The sequence below is a fragment of the Elephas maximus genome, chromosome 1 (genome assembly GCF_024166365.1).
Source record: "Elephas maximus indicus isolate mEleMax1 chromosome 1, mEleMax1 primary haplotype, whole genome shotgun sequence".
Taxonomy (NCBI): Eukaryota; Metazoa; Chordata; class Mammalia; order Proboscidea; family Elephantidae; genus Elephas; species Elephas maximus.
In genome coordinates this window covers 1,632,318-1,651,957 of record NC_064819.1, presented here as the reverse complement: position 1 = coordinate 1,651,957, position 19,640 = coordinate 1,632,318, and the positions used below count along the sequence as shown (strand labels likewise).

The 19,640-nt window shown below is 39.7% G+C and overlaps 1 protein-coding gene across 6 annotated transcripts in view; it reads left to right on the top strand.

Annotated features, from left to right (window-relative positions):
• Nucleotides 1-19,640, top strand: part of CD200R1 (CD200 receptor 1) — a 108,874-nt gene that overhangs the window by 21,082 nt on the left and 68,152 nt on the right. For 2 of the 6 annotated variants that reach the window (XM_049876198.1, XM_049876180.1), the window contains exons 2-3: nt 5,356-5,433; nt 11,140-11,208. In XM_049876198.1, the coding sequence (XP_049732155.1) occupies nt 5,356-5,433; nt 11,140-11,208 (147 nt within the window). Of the gene's footprint in view, nt 1-5,355; nt 5,434-11,139; nt 11,209-11,704; nt 11,900-13,084; nt 13,403-13,527; nt 13,777-19,640 lie in introns of those variants that run through there. The other 4 variants (XM_049876216.1, XM_049876171.1, XM_049876188.1 and 1 more) reach the window with 4 other exon arrangements.

Here is a 19,640-nt window from a genome sequence, read left to right as displayed (position 1 = left end):
GACTAAGATTAGAAGGATCCCGGTGGTCATGGCCCCCAGAACTTCTGTTGGCCCAGGACAGGAACCATTCCCGAAGCCAACGCTTCAGACATGGATTGGACTGGACAGTGGGTTGGAGAGGGATGCTGGTGAGGAGTGAGCTTCTTGGATCAGGTGGACACTTGAGACTATGTTGGCATCTCCTGCCTGGAGGGGAGATGAGAGGGTGGAGGGGGTTAGAAGCTGGCGAAAAGGACACGAAAAGAGAGAGTGGAGGGAGAGAGCGGGCTGTCTCATTAGGGGGGGAGTAATTGGGAGTGCGTAGCAAGGTGTATATGGGTTTTTGTGTGAGAAACTGACTTGATTTGTAAACTTTCACTTAAAGCACAATAAAAATTATTTTTAAAAAGTTATATTTAGTGTCATGGGTTTTTTGTTTGTGTTTTGTTTTATATTGATTTGTGTGGCTGGATTTTCTAATGTTATGTGTATTAAAATCTGATGTTTCTGATACTATGTTTGATTATCTTCTTCAACTTCGTTGATGGATAATTTAAGTGCAATTAACTGCATCCACTTCAAAAGTACGGTTTAATGAGTTTTGACAGTTATATACACTTGTGAATCACTACCACAAACAAGATACAAAACAGTCCGATCACTTCCAAAATATTCCTCGTGAATCTTTGCAGGCCATCCCTGCCTTTATCCCCATCCGCAGGAAACCAGTGACTGGCTTTTTGCCGCCGTAGATTAGTTAACGTTTCCTGTAAATGGAATCATGGACTATATACTCTTCTGGGTCAGTCTTGCTTCACTCAATGGAATGATTTTTTTTTTTTTTTTTATCGTGCTTTAAGTGAAAGCTTACAGATCAAGTCAGCCTCTCATACAAAAATTTATACACACCTATATACTCCTGATTGCTCTTCCCCAATGAGACAGCACACTCCTTTCCACTCTCTATTTTCGTGTCCATTCGGCCAGCTTCTGACCCCCTCTGTCCTCTCATCTCCCCTCCAGACAGGAGCTGCCCACATAGTCTCATTTGTCTACTTGATCCGAGAGACCGACTCTTCGGAAGTATCATTCCCTATCCCATAGTCCAGTCCAATCCCTGTCTGGGAATGGTTCCTGTCTTGGGCTAAGAGAAGGTCTGGGGGCCATGACCACCGGGGTCCTTCTAGTCTTGGTCAGACCATTAAGTCTGGTCTTTTTATGAGAATCTGAAGTCTGCATCTCACTGCTCTCCTGCTCCCTCAGGGTTTCTCTGTTGTGTTCCCTTTCAGGGCAGTCATCGGTTGTAGCTGGGCACCATCTAGCTCTTCTAGTTCTTCTGCTCTCAGGGTGATGTGGTCTCTAGTTTATGTGGCCCTTTCTGTCTCTTGGGCTCATAATTACCTTGTATCTTTCGTGTTCTTCATTAACTTTGGTCCAGGTGGGTTGAGGCCAATTGATGGGTCTTAAATGTCAATGGAATGATTTTGGTATCAATGTTGTGTGTTCTTTTCATTGCTGAGTAGTATTCCATTGTGTGTATAATTTATGCATTTACCAGTTGATGGACATGTGATCTGTTTCTATTGCGAATAAAGCTGCTATTCATGTACAAGTCTGTGTGGACGTATATTTTCATTTCTTATAGGTAAGTATCTATTGGTGGAATGGCTGTGTTGTATGGTAGGATATGGTTGACTTTGGGGAAAACACTCCCAAATATACAGTTATATAGCTAAAGTAGTTATGCAATTTTTAAATCATACACTCATGAATTAAGTATGAGAGTTTCAGTTTCTCCACACCCTTGCCAGTACTTGGTATTCTCAATCTTTTTAATTTCAGCCATTTTTGTAGGTATAACCATTATCTCATTGTGTTTTTTTTTCCAATCCTAGGTATATACCCACAAAACTTAAAAGCAGAGACTCAGAGACTCGTACATCCGTGTTCACTGCAGCACTATTCACAATAGCCACAAGGTGGAAACAACCTAAATGCCCATATCATTGTGTTTTTAATTTGTATTTTCTCGATGATTGATAATGTTGAATATCTTTTCACTTGCTAATTGGCCACCTGTATATCTTTTTTGTGGGCAGTGTCAGCTCAAATAATTTGCCTAGTTTCCTGTTGATGTTTTAAGTATTGAATTGTAACTGTTCTTTATATATTCTGCATCCCTTTGTCAGATACAGGCATTGCAAATATTTTCTCCTATTCTGTGGTTTGTCTTTTCATTTTCTAAATGATAGCTTTCAAAGAGCAGAAGTTTTTGATTTTGATAATGTCCAGTTTATCAAATTTTTCCTTTATAGTTTGTTCTTTTTGTGTCCTAAGTAATCTTTGTATATGTCAAAGTCACAGAGATTGTTTTAAGTTTTCTTCTAGGAGTATTATAGTTTTAGCTTTTATATTTAGGCCAATAATACAACTTAAGGTAATTTTTTTGTATGTAGTGTGAGGTAAGGATTGAGGTTCTTTTTATTTATTTATTTATTTTGTATATTGATATTCAGGTTTTCCATCAGCAGTTACTAAAAATACCTTTTTCCCACATTCAATTGCCTTAGCATCTTTGTTGAAAATCAGTTGCCCGTATATGTGTGGGTTTCTGTATTCTCTATTCTGTTCCATTGATTTATATGTCTATTGTTTAGCCAATACCAGACAGTCCTGGTTAGTGTAGGTTGAAATTAGGCAGATTATTATTATTTTTTTAATTGTTTTGGCTATTCTAGGTTTTTTGCATTTACAGGTAAATTTTAGAATCAGCTTCCCAATTTCCACAGAAAAGATGACTGATTTTGATTAGATTATGTTTAATTTATAGATCAATTTGGAGAAAATTGACATCTTAGTAATATTGAGGCTTTCAACCCAAGAACATGGTATTTCTGTCCATCTATATAGGTTTTCCTTATCTCAGCAATGCTGTGCACTTTTCAGTGTATAGATCTTATGCACAGTTTGTTAAATTTATTGCTAAGTATTTGGTTCTTTTTTAACCCTATTATATATGGAATTGATTTTTAAAGCTTTATTTTCTAATTATTTGCTGCTGATATACAAAATATATATGTGCATATTTTTTTTTTGTTTAGATATACAGAATATATATGTGTGTATATATATATATTTATCTTTGAATCATTTTATTCTACAACGTTGCTAAATTCAATGAGTGCTCGTGGTCATTTTACAGAATTCCAACAATCATGTCATCTACAAAAAGAGGCAGTTTTATGTCTTTTTTTTCTCATCTTTATGCCCTTTTTTTTTTTTTCCTTTATTGCAATGATTTGGACCCCTAGTACAAAGTTGGGTAGAAGTACTGAGAATGGGCATTCTTGCTTGGTTCCTGACATTAGAGGGGAAATATTTCATCGTTAAATATTATCTTAGCTGTAGGGTTTTCACAGATGCCCTTTAACAGTTTTCAAAGTTATCACACACACACACACACACACACACACAAGTGTATATATATATAAAAAATATTTTAAATCATGAATGGACGTTAAATCTTGTCAAATCTTGTTTTTTCTACATGTACTGAAATAATCATGTTTTTCTCCTTTATTCTGTTAATACGGTGAAATTCACCAAATGATTTTTGAGTGTTAAATCTGTATTTCTGAGATAAACCTTATATGATCATGTTTTACTATCTTTTTATATATTGCTAGATTTGATTTGCAAGTTATTTTGTTAATAATTTTGTTTCTTATGTTCATGAGGGTTGTTGATCTGTCATTTTTCATATTTGTAATATGTTCACATGGTCTTGGTGTAAGGATAATTCTACCGTCATAAAACACATTGGAAAGTGTTCACTCCTTGTCTGTTTTCTGAAAGAGTATTATGTAGAATTGGTATTACTTCTTTTTTAAATGGTTAAATTTGGCAATGTAGCTTTTTTCTTTTTAATCAACAAATTCAATTTCTTTAATGTGTATAAGCCTTTTCGGGTTATCTGTTTCATATCGAATGAGCTTTAAAAGCTGTGTCTTTTAAGGAATTTGTTTTATCTAAACTATTCAGTTTCATGGACATAAAAATAAAATTGTTAATAATATCCTCTTATTATTCCTTTCATGAACATAGTGTCCATATTAATGTTCCCTTTTTTATTCCTGATATTAAAAAAACCCGTTGTCATCGAGTTGATTCTGACTCATAGCTACCCTAAAGGACAGAGTAGAACTGCCCCAAAGGTTCCGAACTGCTGACCTTTTAGTTAGCAGCTGTAGCTCTAAACTGCTGCCCCACCAGGGTTTCCTATTCCAGATATTCGGGATTTTTATTCTCTCTCTCTTTTTCTTGATCAGCCTAGTTATGTGTTTATAAATTTTGATGATCTTTTCAAACATCCAGCTTTTGATTTGTTAGTATTTTACATTGTTTATTTTCTATTTTGTTGATTTCTGCTGTTACTTTTATTATTTCCTCCCCCCCCCTTTTTTAGTTACTGGAGATGGATTACAGACATTTATTTCCTTTGTAATTAACACTGAAAGCTATTAATTTCTGTCGAAGCATTGCTTTAGCTGATAGCACGGATTTCGATCGTGTTGTATTTTAATCACCATCCAGCGTAAAGTAGTTTCTAATTTCATTAAGGATTTCTTCTTTGACCAAAGTGTTACTTAGAAAAGTATTTAATTTCCAGTTATTTGGGGTGAACTTAATAGGCAGTTATCTCTATCAGAGAAGCCCCTGGTGGTGCAGCGGTTGAAGTGCTTGGCTGCTGACTGAAAGGTTGGCAGTTTGAACCCATCAGCTGCTCTGCTGGAGAAAGATGTGGTGGTCTGCGTCTGTAAAGGTTTACAGCCTTGGAAACCCTATGGGACAGTTCTACTCTGTCCTGCGGTGTCGCTATGAGGCAGAATCGACTTGACAGCAATGCGTTTGGTTGGTTTAGGCTTGTCTGTATGAAATGGTTTCAACAATGCTTGGGAAAATCCCTTCTTGTTTCATACCAACATCCAATCAGCACCTTGCCACTAAACTTTTTCCATCTATTCAATGATGCCTGAAAAGTCCGTAATAGTTAGTAAAATCCTTTCTACCGTGAATGGAGATTGATTGGTTGCAGATAAACCTGGGAGAAGGAATACTCTGACTTAAACAGATGACTAGAGAGTGGGGAGAGGCACACTGGGCCTCCAGTAGGGGTATGCCAAGACAGGCAGGAAGAGCAGGTCAGAAGTTCATAGTGATGGTAAGTGTTGCTGACTTGTGGCTGGCTGTAGTAATTGGTATTTTCATTGGTGACTGCAATTCATAAATTCCCTGAAGAAGGTGAAAAAAAGGTAGTGTTCACCAGGAGTTATATCCACTAATGTGTATCCTTTTCTCTACCCATACATTTTTCAGAATGCATAATTTTGGGAGCGGGGGATCCTGTTTCACCAAGCAACTCAGTAATGCAGCGAAAGGACAACAGTACTTTGGGTAATGCCTCTCTTTCAATCATAATTCTAACAGGAGAGTGCTGTGCTCATATTGTTTTTACATTTTAGGATTCTGGATTGTAAAATGTATTTGTAGATGGTTGTTGCAATAATATTTATTGCGTTTAAAAGCATTGATACATTTTTTTACTCTGAAATGATTTCTGTGCTTCTTTGGCACCTATTTCAAGAATATGGTCACTAAACAAGCCTGTGGTATGTCCAAAGAAAATTTTTCATTCAATTTTTGAAAAATATGTTATTACTCTAGATAACATTTTTAAAAGCAGGTCTTAAGTAGTTTATTTTTTGTACCCCCCCACCTAACTTATTATGGATTGAATCGTGTCCCCCAAAAGTGTGTGTCAAATTGGCTAGGCCACGATTCCCAGTATTGTGTGATCGTCCACCATTTTGTCATCTGATGTGATTTTCCATGGAAACCCTGGGGGCGTAGTGGTTAAGTGCTACAGCTGCTAACCAAAAGGCTGGCAGTTCAAATCCACCAGGCACTCCTTGGGAACTCTATGGGGCAGTTCTGCTCTGTCTTATAGGGTTGCAGTGAATCAGAATTGACTAGACAGCAACGGTTTTGGTTTGGTTTGGCTTTTGTAAATCCCACCTCTATGATGTTAAAAAGACAAGGTTAGAGGGAGTTATGTTAATGAGGCAGGACTCAATCTACAAGATTAGGTTGTATCTTGAGTCAATCTCTTTTGAGATATAAAAGAGAGAAGCGAGCAGAGAGACAGGGGGACCTCCTACCCCCAAGAAAGGAGAGCTAGGAGTGGAATGCATCCTTTGGAACCAGAGTCCCTGAGTTGAGAAACTGCTAACCCGTGGAAGACTGATTGACAGGGACTTCCTCCAGGACCGACAAAAACAGAAACCTTTCCACCGGAGCTGGCGCACTGTATTCAGGCTTTTAGCCTCCTAAAAGGAGCCCTGGTGGTGCAGTGGTTAACAGCCTGGCTGCTAACCAAAAGGTCAGCAGCTTGAATTCACCAGCGGCTCCTTAGAAACCCTATAGGGCAGTTCGACACTGTCCTACAGGTTCACTATGAGTTGGAACCTGCTCAGCAGCGCACAACGACAACGACAAGCCTCCTGAACTCTGAGAGGATAAATTTCTCTTGGTTAAAGTCACCACTTGTAGTTTTTCTGTTATAGCAGCAGCACTAGATGACTAAGACATAACCCTATCTTCCAAATTTTTATTTAGCGTTTTCATTAAAATTTTTTTTCTTGTTAACTGAGCATTTAATGAAAAATAATTACGATCATCTCAAAATGCAATTCTCTGAATCAATAAACATCCTTTCTAATTATACTCAATTAATGAACATCTAGAAATGTAATTAGATGTCAGGTCAGCAACAGAAAAATATAAGTAAAATAACTACGAAAACTGTAAATCTCAGGAATGGGGGACATTCATGAGTAATTAAGTTACTTTGCTACTGTATATTTAAAAAAACACAATTCACATTTGTTTCATCATATATATGCACGTTGTCAAAGAGTTAAATGAGACTCCTGATGTTAGCAATGTAAAACTATAATCTTTCTAAACTTAAAAGAAAATTCAGTTTCGTACAAAGGAATTACAGGACACTTCATCAGCAGCTTTAAATGTTTGTTGCATTATTTGGGTGTATATAAAGCCTCAAGGAAGACTTGAAGAGAAAGATGATTCCTGTTCCCCACAAAGACATAATAAACTACTTGCCATCAGTTCCATTCACCCTGTGCTTTCTAGGGGTTTCAATGGCCAATTTTTTTTTTCAAAAATAGACCATCAGACCTTTCTTCCAAGGTACCTCTGGGAGGACTCGAACCTCCAACCTTTTGGTTAGCCTCTGAGCACATTACTTGTTTGCACCGCCCAGGGGCTCTTGAAGACACGACACATAATATGAAATAGGCGTCCTATGGCAACTAGATGCCATAAGGTAATGAAAAGCAAAGGACTCACAAACAGTAAAACCTGCGAAAGCCAGACCCTGTGTAAGGCGGAAACCTTCAGAAAAGGAAAACTCAAATATTTTCCACTAATAGAGAGCTTTAGAAGAGTGGTAAGACCGTACCCTATCAAAGGTGGAAAACTTACGAGACCTGGAAAAACAAGGCCGTCCCGTCGAGTTCTGACTCACACAGGTTTCACTGTATTAGCAATTAACTAAGCTTGAAGAACCTTAGTCAATATTATGAAAATATTCCGAGTTAAATTTGTGAAGGAAAGCATAATTTATTTTTTGCACTTCCCAAAACAATCATTTTTGAAACTTAAGAATACATTCTAGCTTGTGGGTTTCCTCTCTGGTGTGGGATGTGGCAGGGATGGTTTTACTGACTTACCTGTTCAGAGTATTCTTTGGAAGCAGTTGGATCTGGCTTGATTGTAGGAGAATTTGGTGTCTGGTTGGAGAGGTACATTTCTCCATGGCCTGGACTCACTGGAATGCCTTCATTAAGCAGAAGGTCTTTTTTTCACTACAGCCCCTAGGAGATTATTGATACTCAAAATACTTAACGATTCCCTTCAAGTCAACTATGAAGAGACCACTTAATCAAGACCAGGTTCTTCTAACAGAATCCCAAGTACTGGGAAGTGGATTTAGTTACCTGTGATGAGAATCAGTGAGGCCTATATAGGGTCGCTATGAGTCAGAACTGACTCAACGGCACTGAGTTTCGTTGTTTGGTTTTTTTAAATAGCAAATCTTCCACTGAAACGGCAACGCCTAAACAGATCATGAAAATCATTTACTTTGTCACTAAAAGTTGCAATTTTGATAGGACATATGAAGTAAAACTCAAAGGACAGGAGAAAAGCCTCTAAATATCCCTTTAAAGGCATTAAGGTGGAATCTTCTAACTTTCCATTGCGAACAACTCAATGGAAATAGGGAGCCTAATGGGTAATAGACAGAACATGTTGTGAAGGGTTGGCGTTCAGGGCTGCAGAGGCAGAAATGCCCACAAGGGAAGGCTCTCCTGTGCTGGAGTAATCTCTGTCCATCATGGCTGCTGTCTTCTGGGCACCAGACAATACCACTGGATGGAGGGGGCGGGTGGGCTCACTGTGGTTTTCTTGTTCATCCGAATCCCGTTGGGTGCCCTCAATGCTTGCCACACTTCCCTTAAGGTAGGGAGAGAAAGGCAGTGAGGAAGGGAAGAGAGGAAGGAGGGAGGGAGGCAGAGAGGGAGAAAAGAGTCAACACTTATTGCAAGAATAGAATAGGACATTTATTTAAATTGAGGCAAAATTGGAGTTGCCACTGGAGGTTTGATTTTTAAAAGGCAAGCCAAGTGGAAGAAAATAGAATACCCAATGGAAGATTGTTGTTTTTATTTTTAATTGATATGAAACCAACCAAACCCATCACCATTGACTGGATTCCGACTCAGTGACCCTAAATGGACGGTAGAACTTTTCCCATAGGGTTCCAAAGGCTGTAAATCTTTGTAAAAGCAGACTGCCACAACTTTCTCCTGAGGAGTGGCTAGTGAGTTCAAACTGCTGACCTTTCGTTCAGCAACTGAGGGCTTAGCCACTGTGTCACCGGGCTCCTTTTAATTGGTATAAATGCGAGAAATTCAAACAAACAAAGCATCGTAATTGAAATCAAGAGTCAGCAAACTACAGCCCATGGGCACAATCTGGCCAGCGGCCTGTTTTTGTAAATAGAAGTTTTATTGAAACAGAGATACGCCCATTTGTTTATGTATTGCCTGCGGCTGCTTTCATGTCACAGTGAGAGAATTAATTTTTGTGGTAGAGACCTTAGGGGCCATGAGGGCTCAAATGTCTACTATTTGGCTATTCACAGAAAAAGTTTGCCTGCCCCTGCTCTGTCTCTTCCAGCGCCCCTATTTCACCTTACTTTATTCTCAATAAAACTTTAAATTTTCCCTTGATGGTTCCAAATTGAAACAACAATATCGTCGACAGCATCCCAAGTATTTGTTACAAACGCTCAGTCTTGGTTGGTGATGAATTTGTCATTGGAATATCTGACAGATCTTAGGACCCAGGGAGGGCTGGGTGTAGCTGGTCGGAGTGGTCTTTAATGGCTAAGGACTATTATATGTGATTATAGAGCATAGTTGTTGTTTTAAGTGTCAAGTTGATTCTGACTCACGGTGACTCCAGGTGTACAGAGTAGAACTACTCCATAGGGCTTTCAAGGCAATTGACCTTTTGGAAGACCACCAAGCCTGTCTCCGGGGTCACCTCTGGGTAGATTTGAACTGCCAACATTTCGACTAGCAGTTGCGCACTTCACTGTTTGCACCACTTAAGGACTCCTCTTAGAGGTTTGGGATCTAGAATATCTAAGATGTAGCTTAATCTCAGTGAACCCTTTGGGGTCAGCTGTGATTTCGTAGCTGCCTTGCAATGGATTCTTGAGCCCAGTCTTGAGCTAAACTTAATAGTTAGAATCTCATTTTTGCCTCACCTTCAGCCCTAAAAAAAAAAAAAAAATTTTTTTTTTTTTTTCAGCCCAAGACGATAACATTTAGCTGCTGGGAAAAGCCAGATTATTTCAGGGGCCTTGTTTACTGCTCGTACTTTAAGACCTTTATTGATTTTTCTTACTTATTTCTTACTGGGATAGAATGGGTACAAAATTAGAATAGGGGTATATTTTTATAAGCTTAAGGTTCATAAATGGTGTTGTAAACCCAGAGAAAGAACTTTGTTAGGCCCTTATGGGAGCCCTTGTGGCACAGTGGTTAGGAGCTCAGCTGCTAACCAAAAGGTTGGCAGTTAGAATCCACCAGCTGCTATTTGGAAACCCTATGAGGCAGTTCTCCTCTGTCCTGTAAAAAAAAAAAAAAAAAAATTAGGGTTGCTATAAATTGCAATTGACTTGATAGCAACATGTTTAAGTCATTAGAGTAGTTCTTTTTTTTAAACTCTAAAACAGCAGTTTTTCAAAAATCAAGTTTCAAATAGATTAGCACTACTTTGATTTTAAGAACCCAAGGTGGGAAAGCAACTAGGAGTATATAGCAAGGTGTTTATAAATTTTTGTATGAAAGTCTGACTTGATTTGTAAACTTTGACTTAAAGCACAATAAAAATTAAAAAAAAAAAAAAAAAAGAACCCAAGGGAAGTAAAGCTAGGAACTGTGAAATTTGAGACTTGAATTAGAAGAAGACTCTCATCTCTGCGCCTCTTTTCATTTCTGCTTCAATCCTCATCTCTTTTTCTCCCACAAGGTAGGACAAATGGAGACAGGAGAGAGATTGACTCTTCTTCTTAACTCCAGTTCCAAAATTCTCGAGAAAGGGCTCCGATTTGTCCAGCTGGGTGCGGTGCCCCCCACTGCACCAAAAAACTTTAATCAGGGGATGGCATCTGAGAAAAGGACTATCATTGACCCAGCTCATGCAAGGTGCCCAAGCTGGACCAGCTCATTGGCTGGGGATGTTCGTTGAGGCAGGAGTTCCTTGTGCAAAAGAGGGGAAAATCATTGATTAGTAGCTTATAAATGTAGTTAAAAAAATGTTAACGTGTCTTTTTTTTCCCCCAACGAAGGCATAATTTCTGATTTCTGTTTTGTACCAATTTTTGTGTCATTTTAGTTATGGTTAACTGATTTACTGTCATTTTGAATAAGTGGGAGAAACAAGTGCTCCTGCTTCATTTGAGTACATAAAATTGGTTTCATTTACTCTTCTCTGAATATTTTCTAGATTCAACAGTTAGTTCCCCTGCACATGGAAAGCAGCCGGTGAACAGCAACTCGACACCTCCCTCGGAAGGTAAGGTGCTTCTTTATCTAGAGGCCAGCAGTGAGGTCAAGGAGTACTGAACTTCTTCAGAAACTATAGCTGATGGCCTGGTCTGCGGACCAGCCTTGTGCCTAATAGAAGAATATGACGATCTAAGTGTGGTGGTCCGAGGGACCCTGAATGACCCAACCTCTAACAGTTCAAACGAGCCAGGTTTTTACGTGCCTCTAAGCCTTTCTCAGGGCCCTGGTGGTGCAGTGGTTAAGTGTTCAGCTGCTAACCAAAAGGGTGGCAGTTCAAATCCACCAGCCACTCCTTGGAAGCCCTGTGGGGCAGCTCTACTATGTCCTATAGGGTCGCTGTGAGTCAGAATTGACTCAACGGCAATGGGTTTGTTTGTTTGTTTTAAGCCTTTGTCAAATTGGAGGTTCTCTCTGTAAGGGGATACACCTGAAGTGGTCGAAACAGCATGGATTTACCTGCCCCCCCAGATCTGAATTAAAATCTTACCTCTTCCTTTATCTAGTTATGTGACCTTGTTTGGCAGTGAAATTCGTAGTCTTGGCTGCCACAGAAGAGGCAGGTGACACCAAAACAGGAAAGATGTGAAATGCAGAGTTTAGCAAAAACAAGTCTCATCCACATAAAAATTTTGCCTTGCCGTCTACAGCTGGTTCTGCTCAAGTTAAAGGGATGAAATCGCTGAAACCTCTGTTAGCAGGCGAGTTGTACTTGGTTGAACTAATCACTTCTCAGTAAACTCGTATCAGTCAAGGACTGCCTTATGTCAGTTTATGGGAAAGCATAAGATTCTATGCTGGTAGATGCTTGTAGGTTACAGGGCTTAATTTTTTACCTTAACAGGTAGACAAAATAGGTTAACTTCTATATTTAATTCCTATAACTAGGTTGGACAGATGGAAATAAAGTCTGTGAACAAAGTTCACAGCTGAACTGTCTTGGAGTTTATGTGTGCCTGAATAGGAAGGGAGGGAGACCCACCTAAAGGCCATGTTTGATAACATCCCGCATACGCGGTAAAATCCATTTTACAGACAACTTCTTAAGGAAGCGGCTAGAAACAAGTATTTCTAGGCATCTCTCACTACTAGACGTCATCATTTTTCATTTTCAGGGCACGGCTCAACTGGTGAAATCACAGATTATATTAGTATCAGTTGACTTCACTGACTTTGTGATTCTCCAAATAGAAAATATACCAAAAAAAATTCTAGCTGGTTCAACCTCAGTGCTCCATCCTACTTATTTTTAATGAGGTACCACTTACTTGCCACCTTATGTTTGGCTGAAGTGCCATCCTTAGGGACAGACCCTTAGTTCTGATGTTTGTAATTTTTTCTTCTCATCAAAATTTAGGAGGAGATAAACACATCATTAATTAGGCCATTTTATTTCCTGAGGAGAGTTAAGACACTTTGTCTTTTCCTAAGGAGTCCTGGTAGCACAGTAGTTAAACACTCTGCTGCTAACTGGAAGGTCAGTGGTTGGAACCCACCAGCCACTCTATGGGAGAAAGATGTAGCAATCTGTTTCCATAAAGATTACAGCCTTGGAAACCCTATGGGGCAGTTCTACTCTGTCCTATACTACCGCCATTACTTCATTTATAATTCTGTTTTCTCATTTTGTCTGTTCTAAAGATATCAAAACTCTTGAGTTAATTTTGAAAGAATTTTAGAAAATTTCATTGTTTTTGTAATAAGATGTAATACAGGGGAAAATTGGTTGATCTTCAAATTTTATTTAATATATACATTTTATGAATGTTTAATTTATCATCTAAGTCTACTATTTCTGGAATAAGACTGCCACCAGAATTTAACACAGGGTTTTCTTTGTCAAGCTTTTTTTTAAAAAAAAAATCACTCTCTTTGTGTGTGTGCAGTGAACACGCGGCGGTCTGTACTGGTGGGTACAAAGGCCATGCTCGCCTGCCCTCCTGTCCCACTGGAAACTCTGATTGGAGTAACATGGAAAATTATCTTCAGAGACAACACTTCCTGCACTAAAGCCTACAGGGAAGATAAAAACGCGACCGTGGAAACCAACTGTACTGACAAGAGAATAACCTGGGCCTCCAGAGCTAACCAGAATTTTTCCCTTCACATTGATCCAGTGGCCATCACTCATGATGGGAATTACACGTGTGAAATGGCAACATCGAATGGGAATTTCCATCATGGCTACCACCTCCAAGTGTTAGGTACGGAACATGATGTGTGGTGGTATTTCAGATAACCAGATTCGGGACTGAGTCAAATGTCTCTCTAAATTCCATATTGCTTATGTTAAGCCTGAAGCTCTTGTTTTTCCCTTACATCTCTGCAGTGCCCCCCGAGACTACCATGCATTTAACTGAGAATGGAACTGTGGTGTGCAAGGCAGTTGCGGGGAAGCCAGCTGCACAGATCTCCTGGACCCCAGAGGGGGACTGCGTCACTGAGGAAAAAAATCAGAGAAATGGTACAGTGTCTGTCCAGAGCACGTGCCGCTGGGAGGAGGGCAACGTGTCTACTGTAACCTGCTCTGTCTCCCACTTGACTGGAAACAGCAACCAGTCCCTAGACCTACATTCATGTAAGTAATTCTTCTTGTTCTGTGTTAGAGTTTTCCATTCTTTTAGAGAAATTGTGTTGAGAAGGAAAAAAGAGTGTGCACAGAACTTTAACTAGTTTTCATTCATGGATGTTCTCCTCACTCTCCATTTTATCCCCTTCCACCCCCCCCCCAAATAAAGAAAAATATCTAGAAGAATGTTACGGAAATACGTTGTAAAAAGCCACATTTTAGAGCGCAGCTCATTCTATTTTTAATGTTCATGTCCATACTAGTAATAAACTGGCTTGCATGGTAGTAAGTATAAACAACACTGTGACTAACAGAAGGATAGAGTGTAATTTTGACCAAATACTTCTAGTTTCAATAGAAGAATGAACCCCCAACACCAAACCCACTACCGTCGTGTGGATTCCGACTCATAGTGACCCTATAGGACAGAGTAGAACTGCCCCATAAAGTTTCCAAGGAGCACCTGGTAGATTTGAACTGGTGGCATTTTGGTTAGCAGCTGTAACTCTTAACCACTATGCCACCAGGGTTTCCAGAAGGATGAAGTCACCCATAAATTGCCTTCACAAATTTTTGTCTGGTAGAATTTTTTTTTCCTCCATTTTCTTCCTTGTGGATTTTCTTAAATGTCTTATAATAACATCTCTGACTAGTTCCCCCCACGTGTCTGTCAGTTTGTCGTACTGTGGGGGCTTGCATGTTGCTGTGATGCTGAAAGCTACGCCACCGGTATTCAGATACCAGAAGGGTCACCCATGGAGGACAGGTTTCAGCTGAGCTTCCCGACCAAGACAGACTAGGAAGGAGGACCAGGCGGTCTATTTCTGAAAAGTATTAGCCAGTGAAAACCTTATGAACAGCAGTGGAACATTGTCTGATATAGTGCTGGAAGATGAGCCCCCCAAGTTGCAAGACACTCAAAAGATGATTGGGGAAGAGCTGCCTCCTCAAAGTAGCGTTGACCTCAATGACATGGATGGAGTAAAGCTTTTGGGACCTTCATTTGCTGATGTGGCATGACTCAAAATGAGAAGAAACAGCTGCAAAAAGCCATTAATAATCAGAACCTGGAATGTATGAACTATGAATCTAGGAAAATTAGAAATTGTCAAAAATGAAATGGAATGCATAAACATCGATATTCTAGGCATTAGTGAATCGAAATGGATTGGTATTGGCCATTTTGAATCAGGCACTCATATAGTCTACTATGCTGGGAATGACAACTTGAAGAGGAGTGGTGTTGCATTCATCATCAAAAAGAACATTTTGAGGTCTATCCTGAAGTACAATACTGTCAGTGATAGGATAATATCCGTACACCTACAAGGAAAAAAAAAAATTTATTTTTTTTTTTACAAGGAAGACCAGTTAATATGACTATTATTCAAATTTATGCATCAACCACTAGGGCCAAAGATGAAGAAATAGAAGATTTTTGTCGCCTGCTGCAGTCTGAAATTGATTGAATATGCAATCAAGATGCATTAATAATTACTGGTAATTTTAATGCAAAAGTTGGAAACAAAGAAGAAGGATCAGTAGTTGGAAAATATGGCCTTGGTGATAGAAACAATGCTGGAGATGGAATGATAGAATTTTGCAAGAGCAATGACTTCTTCATTGCAAATACCTTCTTTCACCAACATAAATGGCGACTACACACATGGACCTCGCCAGATGGAGCACACAGAAATCAAATTGACTACATCTGTGGAAAGAGACGATGGAAAAGCTCAATGTCATCAGTCAGAACAAGGCCAGGGGTCAACTGTGGAACAGACCGTCAATTGCTCATATGCATGTTCACACTGAAACTGAAGAAAATGAGAGCAAGTCCATGAGAGCCAAAATATGACCTTGAGTATTTCCCACCTGAATTTAGAGACCATCTCAAGAATAGATTTGATGCATTGAACACTGGTGACCGAAGACTGGATGAGTTGTGGAATGACAACAAGGACATCATATATGAAGAAAGCAAGAGGTCATTAAAAAGATAGGAAGGAAAGAAAAGACCAAGATGGATGTCGGAGGAGACTCTGAAACTTGCTCTCGAACGTCGAGCAGCTAAAGCAAAAAGGAAGAATTGATGAAGTAAAAGAACTGAACAGAAGATTTCAAAGGGCCTCTCGAAAAGACAAAATAAAGTATTATAGTGACATGTGCAAAGAGCTGGAGATGGAAAACCAAAAGGGAAGAACACGCTCGGTGTTTCTCAAGCTGAAAGAACTGAAGAAAAAAATCAAGCCTCGAGTTGCAATAGTGAAGGATTCTATGGGGAAAATATTAAGTGATGCAGGAAGCATCACAAGAAGATGGAAGGAGTACACAGAGTCATTATACCAAAAAGAATTAGTCGATACTAAACCATTTCAAGGGGTATCATGTGATTAGGAACCGATGGTACTGAAGGGAGAAGTCCAAGCTGCTCTGAAGGCATTGGTGAAAAACAAGGCTCCAGGAATTGATGGGATATCAATCGAGGTATTTCAACAAACAGATGGAGCGCTGGAGGTGCTCACTCGTCTATGCCAAGAAATATGGAAGACAGCTTCCTGGCCAACTGACTGGAAGAGATCCATATTTATGCCTATTCCCAAGAAAGGTGATCCAACTGAATGTGGAAATTATAGAACAATATCATTAATATCACATCCAAGCAAAATTTTTCTCAAGATCATTCAAAAATGGCTGTAGCAGTGTATCGACAGGGAACTGTCAGAATTCAGGCCAGTTTCAGAAGAGGACGTGGAACCGGGGATATCATTGCTGATGTCAGATGAATCCTGGCTGAAAGCAGAGAATACCAGAAGGATGTTGACCTGTGTTTTATTGACTATGCAAAGGCATTCGACTGTGTGGATCATAACAAATTATGGATAACGTTGTGAAGAATGGGAATTCCAGAATGCTTAATCGTGCTCATGAGGAACCTTTACATAGATCAAGAGGCAGTTGTTCAGACAGAACAAGGGGATACTGATTGGTTTAAAGTCAGGAAAGGCGTGCCCCAGGGTTGTATTCTTTCACCATACCTATTCAATCTGTATGCTGAGCAAATAATCTGAGAAGCTGGACTACATGAAGAAGAATGGGGCATCAGGATTGGAGGAAGACTCGTTAACAACCTGCATTATGCAGATGACACAACCTTGCTTGCTGAAAGTGAAGAGGACTTGAAGCACTTACTAATGAAGATCAAAGCCCACAGCTTTCAGTATGGATTGCACCTCAACGTAAAAAAAAAAAAAAATTTTTTTTTTTTACGTAAAGAGAACAAAAATCCTCACAACTGGACCAATGAGCAACATCATGATAAACAGAGAAAAGATTGAAGTTGTCAAGGATTTCATTTTACTTGGATCCATAATCAACACCCATGGAAGCAGCAGTCAAGAAATCAAGACATGCATCGCATTGGGTAAATCTGCTGCAAAGGACCTCTTGAAAGTGTTGAAGAGCAAAGATGTCATCTTGAAGACTAAGGTGCGCCTGACCCAAGCCATGGTATTTTCAATTGCATCATATGCATGTGAAAGCTGGACAATGAATAAGGAAGATCAAAGAAGAGTTGATGCCTTTGAGTTGTGGTGTTGGCAAAGAATATTGAATATACCATGGGCTGCCAGAAGAATGAATAAATCTATCTTGGAAGACGTACAACCAGAATGCTCCTTAGAATCAAGGATTGTGAGACTGCGTCTGACATACTTTGGACATGTTGTCAGGAGGGATTAGTCTCTGGAGAAGTACAGGGTCAGCGGAAAAGAGGAAGACCCTCAGCAAGGTGGATTGACACAGTGGCTGCAACAATGAGCTCAAGCATAACAAGGATTGTAAGGATGGCACAGGACCGGGCAGTGTTTCATTCTGTTGTGCATAGGGTTGCTATGAGTTGAAGCCGACTCAACGGCACCTAACAATAACAGCAACACTGACTAGTTCATCATTGTTCAAGTTCTCTCCTCTCTGCTCCCGTCTACTCCCGTTAACTACTTTTTAAAAAGTTAAATATTATTTTAATCAACAGAGCACCCATAGTTTAAAGTCAAGTTTTCTATCAGGCTTATTATGAAAAACATCAGCCCTACCCCTGACTCCTACTTGTCCATCCTCACTCAGCTGCGCAGAGGCAAGTACTTTCAAATCTTGAGATGTTTCTCAGTAATATGTTGGCTCTGCTCGTTCTCCATATACCAAATTTAGACCTCGTGTACCCACTTCCTCTAGTGGTAGATGAGGATTTAGCTTTATCGTCTTTGTTTGTCCTTCATATACAGTCATGGAGCAATTTTTTGTAAAACAAAGTAGCCAGTTTCCATTTTTTTGAACATGTAAATATTGTTAAGTGTTGAATCAGGCAATAAACTCATAATATTTTTTAGTAACTTTTTTGTTTTTCTTGGACTTCATTACTCTACTTTTTTGTTTTCTTAGTAATCTATGTACCTATTGTTAATTAAAGGAGCCCTGGTGGTGAAATGGTTGAGAGCTCAACTGCTAACCGAAAGGTCGGCAGGTCAAACACAGGAGCCAATAGTGGGAGATAAGACCTAGGGATCTGCTCCCGTAAATATTTACAGCCTTGGAAACCCTATGAGGTAGTTCTACTCTGACCTAGAGGGTGCCTGTGAGTTGGAATGAACTGGTGGCACGCAACAACAACATTGTTAATTATCGCTAAACTCATTGATAAGATTAGCACACCCCTCTTAATACTATTTCCCACATGGTCAAATTTATGAGGTAATCTGGCAATTCCTTTTGTTTTTCTTGAAGCCATCCCTGCTTGGGTTTTCCCATGCCCTTGTTGTAGTCTGACCTGGTTGGTCACGGGACCTGCCAAAGAGCTGTTGTCCTGTTCACCCGCTTTGCCTTCCTCCTCTGCGTAAGCCCCTGTCTATTTAAACTGAGCTCCTTCTGCCTCCCTGACATTTGTTTTCATCCCTTCCTCCACATGTGAGTTTTTCCTTAACCCTTTGGTAATCCTTGCCTGTCCATTCAGTTCAGAGTGAGCACTAGAGAACTGATTGGAAGCTTTACTATCTGTACGTGTGGCTTATCAACTAGCTAGGGTGAAAAGGTGGCAAACGCATTTTTTTTTTTAATTGAGAATTCATTATGCATCTGAAGGTCTTTTCTCAGAGGCTGTTCAGGTTCTGTGGAAAAAGAAACTCTCCAGTCTCTTGTATTAGAGGGCTTAGCTCGAGAAGCCTATCAGTGCTCTGGGAGCAAAGAGGTGACTATGTGTGTGTGAGTCTCACTGTTCAGAACTCAGGCTTTCCTTTAATGCACTTGTCTTCAGTCTGGCACCTTATCTCCAGTCTCCATTATGTCTGGAACCTTGACTTTGGACTCTCTCCAGTTCATCTTCTATAGACGAAACTTCCTGGTGTTTGTTGGTTGAGGAAGGTATAGTTACTTGGCTGTGCTGGGTGGGCCAGGGCCCTCCGCAGTCTACCTGCTTTCTCTACAGACTTGCAAACAAGCTTCCATCTTTTAGTCCCACACTTCACAGCCAGTATCCCCCTTCCTCTGTCTTTGGTGCTTCCTACCCTAACGCTTCCTGGAGATCTGTGGGCACTGGAATTTTTACTTATTCCACTCAGTAACCATTTTTCATTCTTCTGTTCTACTTTTTCGGGTCTGTTCTACTTCTTCCTGCAAACAAGTTGACATTTCTCATCTGCTCTTGTCTTCATTCCTGTTCCCTTTGCCTTTTCAGGTCCATCTATATCTGTTTAAATTTTCTGTATTGACATTTTCCTGGGAAGAAGGGGAAAGAGAAAAACCCATGTATTTCTACTTTAAGAATGACCCATTCTTAAAGTAGATAATTGTGACTTTTTTTTAAATTAAAGAAGTTAGCA